We start from the raw sequence: 15,511 nt of genomic DNA on the forward strand, positions 1-15,511 counted from the left end.
AGTTACTATTATTTTTTGTAGTGCTAGTTCAGTGGAGGTGTGAAATACTTCATAGCTTTAGCAGTATGCACTGACAAAAAGGGCCTCAAATTCTGGAACATGTACAGTTCTGGAGCAGGTGTAGACTTTAGTCCTTTTATTATATCTGCTTTATTGGTGTCCATTGATAAAACATTTCAGAAGTGTAAGTGGTGCTTTTGCCCCTTAGAAACTATCTAATTCAAAAGTATGATGCTTTAGTTTTTAATTCTGTGATTTGTTTCCACAGTAGTGATGTTTTAAAAATTCCTATTTACAAATTTTGTTTAGTGTAACTAAAGGTTTGGATCATGTCATTTGCTAAGGAAACTGGAAAAAAAACATCTAGACTGGCACGCAGAGGAGACACATCGTTAAACTTGAAAGCTAGCTTGAAATTGCATGTCCAGACTTAAATCAACTGTTGGATTTCTAGCGATTGAAATATAATTTATAGTCATTGAGCTCAGTTCTTCCTGCCTTATATCCTGCTTCTTTTGTGTGCTGTGTATACATTACACTATATCTGTAGGCACTCAGGAAGATACTAAGTCACACTAGAGATTATAAAGGAAAAATAAGTCTGTTTTTAAAATCATTGAATAGATAAATTCGTAGAACATTCTTAAATTTGTATATGACCTAAAAATGTATTTAAAAATAATTTTTAAGGTGAAATGGGACCAATGGTTGCAGCTACCCTAAAGCTAGGAATTGCCATCTTAAATGGAGGAAATTCTACTGTTCAACAGGTAAGGTACTAGTTTCTTTTAACCCATTCTTCTCAGTATAGATCTTTATATCATGGTCATTATTATTGTAGTAGTGCATTCAGTAGTGTGACTATTTGTCACATGATGTTTATCCTCTTATTCTTGTTCCCGGAATAAAACAATATACTTAAGTACCTGTATCTATAGGTATCTATTTCTTATTTATATACAAAAGAAACCTGTTTTGCACAAGTGTAAGGGGGAAGTTCTAGAGCAATTCTTTGTGAGGAAAGGCTTTCTTGGGAGATTGCCGTTGTCCTATAGCTGGTAGAGCCAAATTGCTGACTCCCAATCTTCACCTAAAAGAATGATACACAACTTCAGAAGTCCATAGTTTATGCAATGGAGAGTCTTGCTGATAAAAGTAGAGTACTCAAGTTTGATTCACTAAACTGTCATAACTTGGTGATCAGTGGACAAGTCTAATATGCTAAGAGTATCCTACACTGTTGAAGAGACTGATACAGGATACATTCAGTGTTCTGTACTAGTTGAAGATTCCTGAGTGGAGAAGGCTTCATACCTGCCATTCATAAATTACTCTAAGACAGTTTGAACTATACAGACAACTGGGAACAGTTGAGGTCCCAAATTAAGCAGACACTGAAGTGAATGCAATCAAAAAGAACATTCTTTTCAGGATCTATCATTACCAGGAATTGACCAGAAAGATGATGAATTGTGCTGACAGTATCTGCTTGAACCATTGCCTGTTCTTTGCGATGTCATGATATAAAATTAGGAAAATGATGATGTTTGCACATAATAATTTAATTTGACTTTGTAATCCTGCAGTCAATTTTTTTAATTATTTGATAAAGTTTTCAGTAATCAGAATGCAGGAAACAGTTGCTAGCATGGTTACATTAATACTAATGCTACTAGTATAAATGGCTTACTTATAACATAAAAGCATCATAATACAGTTAGAATTCCTGTTTTTAAAGTTGCCTCATTTCTATCTGTTTTCTCTGGTGTTATGCTCACCTTTCCAATTTTCCCTTAGGTCCTAGGATCAACTCGTCAGTCTTCCTTGGGAAGCATGATATGGGTGGGGGGAGAGGTACAGAAGTGGTTTTGAAAAGTCATCATCAACATCCTCTGGAGTTCTTTACTTTGATTAGTGTACTGCTGTTGATGGGGGTATTGTTTCTCTGCCATCTTGGGTCTACTGGGTTTGTGCTGATATGTTTTATTAATAGTCTGCTTATGTGCACTTTATTTTGAAGGTTGCTTATTATCCCCTTTTCCTGTTATTTTTGTTATTTGCAAAAATAGTTTTACCTCATTCATAACATGAATGCTTGTAAATTTCCTACTAAGATTTATCTTTAGCACTGTGATTTTAGTTCACAACTGAGACTTCTACTATCATCCTCTGTCATCTCTCAACAACACATTGCATTTTAGAATCTGAGTTCACTCCACTGAATAAATTCTTTTTATTACAATCTGTTTTCAGATAGATATTACACAATACAATAAAGCTAAAACAAATTTAAGAAATGCTCAAATTACCACTAATGTTCTGTTGCAACTAAAATAATTTAAAACAAACTGAGGCTATGAAAAGCTGAGTCTGTTGTTCAAAGAATAGTGTCAATACAAGGGTTTGGCCTAGTAGTGGCAAGACAGCATTTATATTAATATATATTATACTGAATTCTGCTGGCTGTGTTGTCTTTAGTTACTCTATTTTCAATGCTTTAGGAAGGAATATCGAAAATGGATGATCTTTTCTGTAAAGTACCTGAGCATTAAATGCTACTTTTGGTTTTGATACCTGAAATTTTTTTCTGTAAGACCTTCTCTTAATTTGAAAATATTATAGGTATTTCCAAACACCAGCATCACTAATAATGTAGAATCTATATAGTATTGTTACCTAAATTAACATATAACATGAATATTAATTCTCTGCATAAATTATTTGTGTTTGCTGCAGAAAATGCTTGACTACCTCAAAGATAAAAAAGATGTAGGATTCTTTCAGAGCCTTGCTGGTCTTATGCAGTCCTGTAGGTAAGAAAGTATCTACTTTAAAATTTTATTATTTTGCATTTATATTTTATTTCATGGAATTGGTAGTTTCTGAAAGATCTATATAGTTCTTGCAAACAGCACTTGGGGATTATAGTGTGCTAGATTTGGAGTAAAGGACAGGGTGGTGCTCATGGTGTGAAAATCTCTGTGATACAGATCTACTTTTGTAAAGGAGCTCTTGTCACAAATGTTTATGTACTTTGTGTCTACCTGAGATATGCCAGAAAACACCTCCAGAGTCAGGATCATTCCACAGTGGTGAATCCTTAGCTCTGTAGGTATTCTGTAATCCTGCAGAGACCAGGTTAGTGATCCATGTTAAGAATCATAAAGATTTTGGGAAAACCCAGCTTTGTTAGAAATATTCACTGGATGTGTTAGAAAGCAGACAAAGGAATGTGAATTTTGTGTTTTAATAAACTGTGGTGGAACTGTGACTTTTTTGTCCATTCATACTTACTGACAGTTTATATTGATTTCATATATAAAAATCTCTATATAAAATTTTATATGTAATTCCTGAGAGTAAACAATATGAATAAATATTGTATCAATGAACATAAAACATAGGACTAAAAGGGGTTTACTGCATCATGTGGTTCAGTCTTCTTGTTATGTCAAGGGAACCGTGTTATATCCTTTTTTCTTAATGCTGTCTTTGGCCAGGTTTCATTTTGAAATCAGTGAGATTTCTTGCCAGTAGAGCTGCTGTTGTAGTTCTGTGTTCATCTGACTTTCATAAACATTCTTGCTTATGAACAAAAATCATCCATGACTAGCTGAAATGCAAAGCCTTGAATGGCAGAGCTTCACAGGTTCACAAATGGAAATATGCAAGGTGTATGTTAATTAAATCTGGTTATTTTAATACATATGCCCTTTCGGCAGCTTCAGTTTTTCAGAACGTGGAGGAAAGGGCGAAGTGAAACACTGAAGTGGAGCTAATAATGACAGTTTCTTAATGGACTGTGCTGCTTAGGTTGAACTGGTCTATAATGCAAAAGTAGTCAATAAATGGCTTCTTAGTAACACCTAAAATGAGTATGTACATGATAAACATATACATTCGCTTTATTTAGTCAGTCATAAAATGCTAAATTCTGCTGTCAGTTCCAGGGCAAAAGCGGGTTAAGGCTGTAGAGCTGACTTGCGTAATCTTGTAGCCGATATGTTGATTAAGCCACTGAGATGTATCTTCTTGATACGAGTATGATTATCATTTTAAATGGAATCACTAATCCCTTTTAATTTTCAGAAAATTAAATATTGCATGCATTTAATTAATCACAGGACAAATGTCATTTTTCTCACTGCAGTGTTCTTGACCTAAATGCATTTGAACGTCAGAACAAAGCAGAAGGCCTTGGCATGGTGACTGAAGAGGGATCAGGTACTATAGATTCAACAGAAATTATCTGTGAACTTTTTTTTTTGCATTGTGCAGGAGCAAGCTGAAAGAACCAAGGGCAGGTTTAGGTTAGATGTTAAGAACAGGTTCTTCACCCACAGGGTGGTTGAGCACAAGAACAGGATTCCCAGGGAAGTGGTCACAGCACCAAGCCTGGCAGAGTTTAAGTGTTTGGACAAAGCTCTTAGGCACATGGTGGGATCCTGGGGCTGTCCTCTACAGGGCTGGGAGTTGGATTCAATGATCCCTGTGCGTCTCTTCCAACTCAGGATGTTCTGTGATTCTATGGATCCTGTAAATATATATATAGAGAGGCTGAAGCTAAAACAGGATTTCTAAAAGTGGTTTGTATTTAATTGGTATACCAGAGCCCATCCTTGTCAACAGTAAATCGCTAACATATGTTGAATTTCAGAGTGGTCTGAGGACTCTTACCCATCATTCTGAAGAAGGGAAGACATTACATGTAAAATGGAACACATATTCTGATTACAAATAGTAGTGTTTACGCAACTAAAACATTTCAGAAGTCCCTAACCAGTTTCAGATAAAATGAAATTTAAAGTTCCCACCTGATCTCTTAAACAGAAACCCACACAATTTATCTAAATAGTAAGTTAAATGTAAGAGGTCAGGGGAAGTCTATCTGCTGTTTGAAAATACTCTATTGGGAGAGCTTTTCTTTGAAATAATTCTTTTCTGTTTGCCTTTCGGGAAATAATACAAAATTTTCACTTTACTTTTGACATTGAACCAATTTAGCTTACTACTCTCTTTGTTGTGAGTTCATTTTCAATTTCTTTCTTCTGTCTGACAGTAAGGTGTACTACTCCCGTACTGTGATTGTCTGGAAACTTTAAGTTCATTCATATCTACCCAAAAGAGCTATCAAAGCACATTTTCTTCCTTTATCCTCAGAATTTTTTACAGTGCATTTTTATGTTTAAATCCTACAGTGACCTAAACTTTTATCATGTTTTTATCTTAAAAACAAGGTAAAAAAGCTTGACTGTATAATCCTTATTGCATTTGAGGAATCATAATTCATACCAGCATATCTCATTGTCTTTTGTGCCTGTAGATCTTTTATGCGGCCTATGTCTTTAGTATTCACCTGCTCGTCTCAAATCATGATTTCTCACGAACTATTAAATTTGACTGAATGACTTTGAGACCAGTCAAAAATGTTGCTTTTCTGAAAGTGCTCCCACAGTTCAAATTAAAGATTAAGTCTTGCTAGATTAATATGAGTAAACAAAAAAAGTGAAAACCATATGGATAAAATTCAGCTACAACATTGTGAGTTGAGCACTGGAGCAGCTAGCTGGCATATAAATTTTGGTCATTACTCTCATGCTTTACTGAAGATTGTCTGCACAATGTTTTGTTCTTTTGGACAACATTTCTACTACTATATAATTCAGTTTATTCATAATGTTGAATTTTGACATGGACTGTCAAGATATCAGGTCGTTGTTCTTTTGACTGCTGCCTCTGTTTCTGGAAGTGACTGATTTTACATAAAAATAGAAATAAATCTTTAAATGCTGCATAATTGACTCTACCAATGTTTAGAGTATTTTTGTGCTTCCTGATTTGAGGTACTTTTTTTTCCTTGTCTCTTTATTTGATCTTTCTCTTTTAGTACAGAACTGATTTTGCCAAAAGCAGTACTAACTATATTTTGTATTTGCTAAAAACAATTTCTCACCTTTTTTTCTTTTTTTCCCTGTTTCCTTTTTTTTTTTGTACTATTTGTCCCGTCCTCCCTTCCTCAGTCATCACTCATGAGCGTGGTAATTATTAAAAACAACTGCCTATTCCTTATTTTTCCTGCTCTTAGCTTTGTGTCAGCACTGTACAGCTCCTGAACATCATTAGTTTTTTTGTGTCTGTAAGACTGCTAAACTAGTGTGACTTTTCTACTATTGTTACAATTGTTTATGCTAGAATTCTTGGTTTACATGTAAAATCTCCCCACTTTGGTTTTCCTCCCCATCTCAGGATTTGCACAGTGACTGACACACTAGACGTAAGAGCAGCAAGCTTTTTTATACTTTTTTTCTGTTCTTTTTTATTTATTTTCATTTTAGTGAGCCCAGTATTTCCGATGGATAAATGTTAATAGGCAAATAATAATATATTTATATATATACACAAAGCCTTGTGCTGTAGTCCTGCTGTAGCCTTTTTGTTGTGTAATGAATCTGGCTTTATTGCTGCATTGATTTGTGCAAGCACAGGAAATCAGTGGTGGATCCAGTGAGGATTTGAGGGTGGTTAGTAAGGAGAGGATTTGCACTGGCGAGGTTTATCTAATGTGGTCAGGAGTTAATACAAGAAAGAGGTGGTGCGACACTGATTTAGAGGAATCAACACTGTCTATAGGTGACTCTTCCTTGTTCTGAAAGTGACTTGAAGGGTTCAGGTTGCTATACCTCAAAGATTCTTTACTTCAAGGAAGGGAAGAGCTTTGTAGGAGCAGTTGCCATGAGATGTTCAAGTCACCATGTGAAAAGAGACTTTAAAACACAAAATGTGTATAACAGTCAGAAGAAACAATAAGCTCAAACACAGTGGATGTCTTTTCATTATCCAAATGTTGGGGAGGAGGATGATCTGGTGTTTTATTTGTTTTCTCAGTGGAAATTTTATATTTGGCAGATTAAAAAAATTCTGCAGTGATGAGGATTAATCTTTTTTGTTTTCTTTGTTAGTGTCCAGCAGCAGGATCAAGATACAGCAATTGCTGTGTCAAAGATTTCTTGGCAGAAAGGGATAATATTTGCTAGCAGCATCTTTTCATGTGTATTATTATCCAGCTACTGCAATTCAAGAAAACAGAAAAAGCAAATCCAACCAAAAAAAGACTGTAATTTTACAGGGTTACATTATTGTTGATATTATGTTACCTTCAAATAATTAGTTTTTTAATATTATGAAGCACACCTTTTTCAATTAATTGTAAAGTCATTTACCTAAGAGCTGTACAGGTACTGGTATTAATACCTGACAGCATTAGAAAGCCAAGCCAGTGTGTCGGTGCAGAAAATCTTGTAGTGAACAGCTTCAATGTATCTAGATTTTATGGGATACCCAAGCTCTGATGTCTGTTTGCAATCCTATGAATAACCATATGTAAATACTACAAAGAAAGTACCAAAAATGAGAAAGATTTTTGCTCATTCTTTTTGTTCTTGAGGAAGAAGCTTAGTTTATGAGTAATTAGTTACTCCTCAATTAAAGGTGATTTTATTGATTCCCAGGAGAATGGTGGGATGTAAAATGTGCATTTTACCAGTTTCTCATGTCATCTGTCTGCTGCAGAAGCACATTAATGAGTAATTGTCATTGAGTTTACAACCTATAAGCCTGAAACTCCTATTCCCGAAGTCAAAGAAAACTGCTGTTGACACTAACGGGAATAGAGTGAACTTTTCATCATGTGCACTGCTTGTTTCTGGTCCCATGTCAACCTTAGCAATAGATAGAAAGCCCTGTTTTGAGTCAACATGGATGTGAGATTTATTGCTCTATTCCAATTGTTTCTTTGTGCTGTCCACATCGTAAGTGCCTTGTCCTGATATTCCTCTGACTGGTACTACCTTCCCTTTTCAAACCCTGGAACCCCCACTGGTAACAACATTGATGATTCTTTAGCAAATGTGTTTCTTACTTGTTTTTGTGGTGTACTCAATGTTGTTTCTTCTGTATGTATTTTGTTTTGATTGTTCTGTTTCCTTTTCCAAAAAGGAGGGTTCAAAACCAAAGACATGTAGAAATGCCTATTATCCTGCAATGGATTTTCATTTAACACTCTTTGCTATTTCACTGTGAGTCACAAAAATCTTGAAAGTGCAATGTTTTTCTTCCTTAGAGACATTTACATTATTATACTAAGTATAAAATTTAAGATTTTGAGTTTATGCTTAGATTATTTTACCTTCCTCTCTGTTTTTTTTTTTTTTTCAGAAAGGTCTGTTTTAGTTTTTAATCTTTTAATATTGTATCATGGCATACTTTTGTTTCTCCAAAAGTTCTCCAAACGTTTATTTTAATAAAACACAATATTACAGTGAGATCTGATCTGATAGTAGCTCTTAAAGGACTCGCTATCAATCTGAGTCAGAGTAGTACACATTTGATACAATAACTAGCTATGCTATGGGTTCACATCAGGGCTATTTGCAGCCATTAATAATGTGAAATCGAAAGATATGCTTTTTTCCTTTTTTCCTATCAATGTAGTCACACTTAAAGTGGATGTTTAAATTCTGTGTGGCCCACTGTAGCCTATATTTCAGAGGTGTTTTCCACCTTCATATCACTGTAACTTCAGTTCAGAGAAGTTGTTTTGTGTCAGTGAAAAAACAAGTGCTTTCTTATTTGAATTGGATTGTTGAGAAGTCAAAGGTATGCAACACTCACAATGCAACCAATATTATCTGTGTCTGTGCTAAGAATAAATTCAATTACTTTATCGTGGGAGAGTTTTGCTCTTGCTTAGCAGCCATCAAAAAGGAGCCCTGTTCGCTTTTGAAAGCTGGAAGTATATTTCTGTAATATGTAGCATCAGACCCATGTTTCTGAGTAGCAAAAGAAGTCAGATCTTTTCTATTGAAAATTTAAAAAAAAAAAAAAGAAAAAGGAAAAGATAGAATTATTGAACTTGGACACATGCACTTTCAAGGAAAACCCCCCATGTATTTAATTTTTCATTGAATTTCATTTTCATTTCCTATACATGTTACCTTTGTTCCTGTATATCACAAACACACACTGCCAGTTTTGCAACAGCTATAGGCTTAAAGCCTTCATGTGTGCAATCATACCATTTACATACAGCATGGGCAATGGCAGCATTTTAACATCTAAGCAAATACATGCCAGAATGTAGTTCATATCTACAGAAATTTGTGACAACCTAAATTGTACTGTATGCACTGTGTATGTTTTTAAGTACACTATTTTTGCAAATCTTTGTCTGAGCTGGCATCAATTTGTGTGCACAGCAACTATGGTTGCTCCCATAGATTTTATAGAAAGAAATGAACCTCCACTTCAGTTCTGTAGTTGCCAGTGAGGCACCACTTGCAGTCAGTAAGTAACACCTGAAAATCAAAATTCCTGTCACTACCAATGGTGATTCTAGTCAGATTTTGGTCAGCTGTAAAAACTGGAAACCAGAATTATTTTAAATCTTAGTGTTGTCAGGTTGTTTGAAATAGGTTTTTTTTGTTTTGTTTTCCTTTTCTTTTTTGCTTAATTCTGAAGTACGAAAAAATATTTCTAAAAGGAATGGACCTTTCAATTTATGTGCAGTGATGTACACATCTTCTAATTTTGAAGAATTTTCAATAGTTTGTATTCATGATATGAATTATTTAGAATGGAGCTAATTAGAAGACCTTTCCAAGCCCCTCCAATATTAAAAATGAAATTCATTTCATAAAAATTCCTAAACTCCAGTAAGTGTACCAAAAGCCAGGAGATTGCTTCATAAATTAATCTGTATAACCTTTTAATTGGAGCCTTGTTTTCCTTCTTGTTCTGAAAAATCTTACTTCCTAAGACGACAAGAAAAATAGAGGTCAAAAAAATGTGAAACTGTAATTTATTCTATAGTCTTATCGATACAAATGGCTTTGATTCAGTGATACCTTTATGCACGAGAAGGCTGGGCCTTTTATGAGTTTGATCTTTCCAAGTAATACTGTCTGTGACTTCTTTTCTAACATCATTGCCACTTCAGCAGTCAAGCTAGATGCATTACATGTGTGATGGTACAGGCTCCACCAAATATTTGGCTTTCTGTAATGCTTGTCTTTGCAATATATAAATATTCATCTAGATCAGCAAAGCATGTGACTCCAAGTGTAACTTTGACAGGAGTTCAGTTAAATTAAAAAGAAGAAAGTGACTAATCCTGCAGGGTATTCTGTACTCTGGCCGTTGGCCAGCAACTTATAGACATGTCTTGCAGGGCTGAACCTGCATATAATGTTGGATAATATAATTTTAAGAGCACTGCCACCTCCTGCCTTTGCCTTCTTGGGCATATATTGTATGTATACATTAGTCAGCACTGACAAAAACAGCCATTTATTTTTCATTGTTTAATCAGCTGAAAGGCTGATTTCAGTCTTCTGTGGCTGAAAAACTGTGTGTCTGGTACTTACATCTGCAATGAAGATAAATGTCATGGACTGTCATTTATAGTCTTTGAACTCATACTTGGAGCAAGAATTGCATGTTGTTTCTGACTGCCGTAAGTCCACATCTAGAGTTAGGAGGAGGAACATTTTATCCTTCCCTATGTTAGAAGAAATTGTGTTGGCAAGTATCTTAGTGATTTATGCTCTTAATACCAAACATTAAGTTTTGATGTCAACAGAAAAGAGTGAAATTATGTACTTTAAAATATTCATATAAGTTTTCAAAATGCTTTTCCTTCCTATTCCTAGCACTGTATTGAAACTTATCACTTTAAAATTCACAGGCTCTGGATTGATAACTCTGTTAGCTTGAATTTATAATTGTTCATGACTTTATGTAAAGTTAAAATTCTGATCATGTTCATTTATATTCCAAATAGTATTGTTTACAATTCAGCTAGCTACTGTGAAGAAAATTAACTTAATCACAGCCAAAATCAGCACAAAAAGTAATAATTTAGTTATAATAATGTAGTAACTTATAAGTATAGACCCTATAATTAGAATGATGCATCAGTAAAACAGTATGGAAGTGATAATCAATATAATTATTACCTATAATATTTTTGGAAAAAGATTTTTTTCTTTTAAATTTTAATTCCTTTACTCTTCTGCACTGCTGTTCACATACTAGAGATACTGTCTGTGCAGAGCCTAAATTGGCTTCCTTAAAAAAAAAAAATCATTCAAATTCTTTTGCAGTTTGCTTACAGTTTTGTGTCCTTCTTTTTCTTGTCTACTAGTAGCACTTGTCATATAGTCAAATGATGCATATTCTTAAAAAGTAGAAGGTTTTGTGACTTCCATTTTTCTTGCCCTATATATTCTAAATATTTTTCCAAGGTCCTCAATGGAATCCTTCTTACTTTCAGTAGATGACCTTTATTGTTTTAACACCTGTGCTGTTGCCCTCTAGTGTCATTTTATTAACTGTCCTGCATTTTCTTCAGTTATGATTGTTTTCCTGGGTGAATGGCTGTTTTTCCTCTTCACATGTCCCTGTACAAAGTTACCTGTATATACTGATGTACTTGAAATAATGGTGTGCTAATCGAGAGATTTTTATTATAATGTCTCCTGTGAAAAAAATCAAGAAGATAGTTTGAAGATTACTTCATTTGGTGATTAGCTATTTACCAAAAACATGAACGGAAGGGTCTAATTCAGTAAAGCATTGTGGCATTTCATCTTAATTTGTTATAAATTTATTGCCTTATTTTGTCAAGGGAGACAAATGCACAACATCCATTTTGTGTCAGCAGCAGACAGGTACTAAAATCCTCAGAATATTTCAGCCTAAATGATTCTTGAAAATGCACATAGCTATAAATTTCATGGGCTATTTTAGAATATTTAAAAATCTAATAGCTTATTTGAGGAAGAATTTTCGTTATTGTTTGAGTAAATCTCATTCTGTATTTTAAGTACCTTATTTTCTGATGATTGGGAACCAAATTAATCCAACCCTTACCTTTGTATATGATGCAGCATCCGTGCCCAGTGAAGTCAAACAAGAATGTAAATCAGGGATAATTTGTAAAATGTTGCCAAGCTCATGCTGCCATATTTATAAATCAAAAGTTAAGTTCTGTATTTTTTGTTTTTATAACCAAATAACTATCTGCCAAGCACAACTCATACATGCTTCAGATAGATTGGTGGTTATAAATTTTCTCTCACCTTCTCTCTTTCTTAATATTAATTATGTAGATTTTCTTCAGGGGCTGTGGGATGTTACTTGGCAGACTGTGATAACCTGCTTCCATCTGGCCTTTCTACAGGAGAAAAGGTGATGCAGGATGATGAGTTCACCTGTGACCTCTTCCGCTTCCTTCAGTTGCTTTGTGAAGGACATAATTCAGGTTTGTGGGCAGGCTGCCAGACAGAAAAGTCAAGGTGACGGTAACTGATGATAAAGCTCTTCACTGATGAAGGCTTGGCAGCCTTCATAAAATATTCTGAAAGGTGGAGTGGCTTCTAGATTGTACATGAAAGGAAAATATTTATGTAGAATTAAATTGCCAGGTAAAGTTAAGGCTGTTAAAAAGATAATGGTTTCTAAAATGATGAGTTTTGAGTCTTGACCTACTAGGAAAGGTAAATTTATATAGGAAAATGTACATGGTTTATGACTTCTAGACAGGGAAGGTTCAGAGGAAAATGTAACAGGAAGTTATATTTATTGTCCTTTGGCTTTTGTATGCTCTGTGGTGCATGTTATTTGCCACTATTATCTGTTAGAGTTTTATATGAAATTGCGACAATGTAGGCAATACCTATCTTGAAGAAATAGCATATCTTTTAAATATACAAAAACACATTACAAAAATGCATGATATGAAATGTATTTTTACCATTAAGTACATTTTCCTGTGTTCTTTGTGTCATTCTTAGGGAATAAAAACAAAAAGTATGGTTTTCTTTTTTAGCCATTGGACATATTTTTGACTTAGTTATCAGGATGTGTATAATTATGCAATTTAATTTTTATTTTGCTTAATCAAACATATCAAATATATAATTACATTGATATTGATGTAGTTCTGGTCATAAATGAGATTAAAATAAGACGAAGTTAAGTTTTACAAGTGAAATAGACAGACAAGCTTCTGGCTTCAGAAGTTCACTGGTGTGTGATCTCTGCAATAAAATGCTAAAATACTTGCAATGGTTTATTGCAAAAAAAAAAAAAGAAAGAAAAAAGACAAAATTATCCATGCCTCTAAGCTAAACTTTTCTAGATCATCTTAAATCAGAATTAATTTTCAGAAACAGTTTTATCATTTAAATTAAACTTTTATTTGAATTTTTAGATTTTCAGAATTACCTGAGAACTCAAACTGGTAACAATACAACTGTTAATATTATCATTTCTACTGTGGATTACTTATTAAGAGTTCAGGTGGGTAACTTACATACTTAAGTAGATGACAACAATGACTTACACAATATATGCATTTTATTTATTTATTTATGTCATTGATTTTGATCATACAGCAGAAGTTTGTATGTACAAATTTCAGGTTTCTTAATTTCTCTGGAACTTCTTTCAGCAATACATTGTTTGCTGCCAGAAAAAAATTTGTTTTCCTGCAAAATCAAATTTGATCCTTAACACAAAATGTTCAGTTTTATTAGAGGAGCACAGTTATTTGTCATGACATTTATTCTAGTCATTGTAGCCCAAACTGATAACAAAGACTGAAATTCTCTACTGGTTACAGTTCTTTTAGAGTTGTTATTTTTTACTGGGATAGTAAAGGTGATGTAAATGTGAAAGACTGTTTTCAGCCATTGCATACAAGAATGGAGTGGAGTCTGTTAACCCAGGAGAGGAGGCAAAGTAGATGCATACTAAGTGTATCAGTGAGCACAGGTAGCCAGTTGTTGGCTTAAACTACCCTCTGACAGAGATACATTTTGTATTGCTCAGGTTCAGCTTTAGCCAGCTGCTGTTTCATCCATGTCCTGATTTAGTCTGAACACTGGCTGCTGTGGGAATGAATAGTCATGGGCTGGCATTGAGGGAAGCATAAGAACAGTGCATGATTTTCTAAGGAGGGGAAAAAAAAGATAAAAAGGAAAAACAAAAGCAGAGGGCTAGATTAAAAGCCCTTCAACCATCTAATTTGAATTCTCTCCCAAATCTTTAAATATGAAAATGTTGCATTATCACAATCCAGTAGAAGGTAATGAAAAAAATCTGGTTTGTTTCCAGATTGGAGCATGTGAAAGATGCATTTTGTGATAAATGTTAATAATCTTTACCTGTAATTTTCATCTTTCTGGAAATCACTGTAGATGATAATAGGGTTTTTTTCGTTGTTTCTCTCTGTATCTATCTATCTATCTATCTATCTATCTATCTATCTATCTATCTATCTATCTATCTATATCCCTTTAGCAATTTATTTATTTGGTCTGAGAATTCAAGGCTTTGAAAATTTGTGCCTTTTTCTTTTCTTTTCTTTTCTTTTCTTTTCTTTTCTTTTCTTTTCTTTTCTTTTCTTTTCTTTTCTTTTCTTTTCTTTTCTTTTCTTTTCTTTTCTTTTCTTTTCTTTTCTTTTCTTTTCTTTTCTTTTTTTCTTTTCTTTTTCATTGCATCATTGCTTTCTATCCTTATGCATTCTGTAGAACTTGTAGAGACAATGCAATGATTTTCATTCTGTTTCTTACTTTTTTGAAACTTTCATAAATTTACCTTTGAGGAAGATAGAGAAAAATCATGCACAAAAAGCAACATTTGCTCCCACTATTGATTAGGTGTTAAGCACGCAGTATAAAGAGATGTTTAATGAACAGCACGCAGCATGGCAGTTCTACTGAGCACTCCATTTCAGAATGCAAGAGGTTGTATTTCTAGAGAGCAGATACCAACAAATATTTATTATTTTACTTTATTTCATTTTATTTTATTTCATTTTATCTTGAGGTTTGATGTGGGCTTTTTAAATTATTTTCTCAGTGTATTTGTTTTTCTATTGATTCCCTTGAGATGAAACTGTGAGTGTTGAAATAGTACTTTAGAATTATTGGAGGGGGTCATTTAAAGCCTTTATAAACTAAATATTTTTCAGAACTAGAACGCTACATAATGTTGTTTTTCTTATCTTGATGAATAACCAGCTAGAGGCAGTTTGGCCACATGATCTCTTTGTGCTTCTCACAACTGCTTTTTTTAGGAATCCATTAGTGATTTCTATTGGTATTATTCTGGGAAGGATGTTATTGATGAGCAAGGTCAACGAAATTTTTCCAAAGCCATCCAGGTTGCAAAGCAAGTTTTCAACACTCTTACGGAGTATATCCAGGTAAATTAATTTAAATGGAATGTTACGGATTTGAAATAAAACTAGTCCTACTTTTGGCATAGAGATGTAAAGTATCTAGATAAAACATAGAAATATAATACAGATGCATTTATGCTTCGACATTTGTGCCTCTGTTTATTCAAGTTTACAATTATTAATAAATAATCATCCTTTGGTTGTTAATAAGCTAGGAGAGTTTTGTTTTGTTTTTCGTTTGGGTTCAACTGCAGGGATGTTACCCAC

The 15,511-nt window shown here is 33.9% G+C and overlaps 1 protein-coding gene across 1 annotated transcript in view; it reads left to right on the forward strand.

Annotated features, from left to right (window-relative positions):
• RYR2 (ryanodine receptor 2) overlaps window positions 1-15,511 on the forward strand; it is a 371,658-nt gene that overhangs the window by 320,100 nt on the left and 36,047 nt on the right. Inside the window, exons 83-88 of the mRNA XM_071581075.1 lie at window positions 691-770; window positions 2,737-2,813; window positions 4,151-4,224; window positions 12,239-12,319; window positions 13,271-13,359; window positions 15,140-15,268. Coding sequence (XP_071437176.1) covers window positions 691-770; window positions 2,737-2,813; window positions 4,151-4,224; window positions 12,239-12,319; window positions 13,271-13,359; window positions 15,140-15,268 — 530 coding nt within the window. The remainder of the gene's footprint in view (window positions 1-690; window positions 771-2,736; window positions 2,814-4,150; window positions 4,225-12,238; window positions 12,320-13,270; window positions 13,360-15,139; window positions 15,269-15,511) is intronic.

The sequence above is a fragment of the Pithys albifrons genome, chromosome 2 (genome assembly GCF_047495875.1).
Source record: "Pithys albifrons albifrons isolate INPA30051 chromosome 2, PitAlb_v1, whole genome shotgun sequence".
NCBI classification, from domain to species: domain Eukaryota; kingdom Metazoa; phylum Chordata; class Aves; order Passeriformes; family Thamnophilidae; genus Pithys; species Pithys albifrons.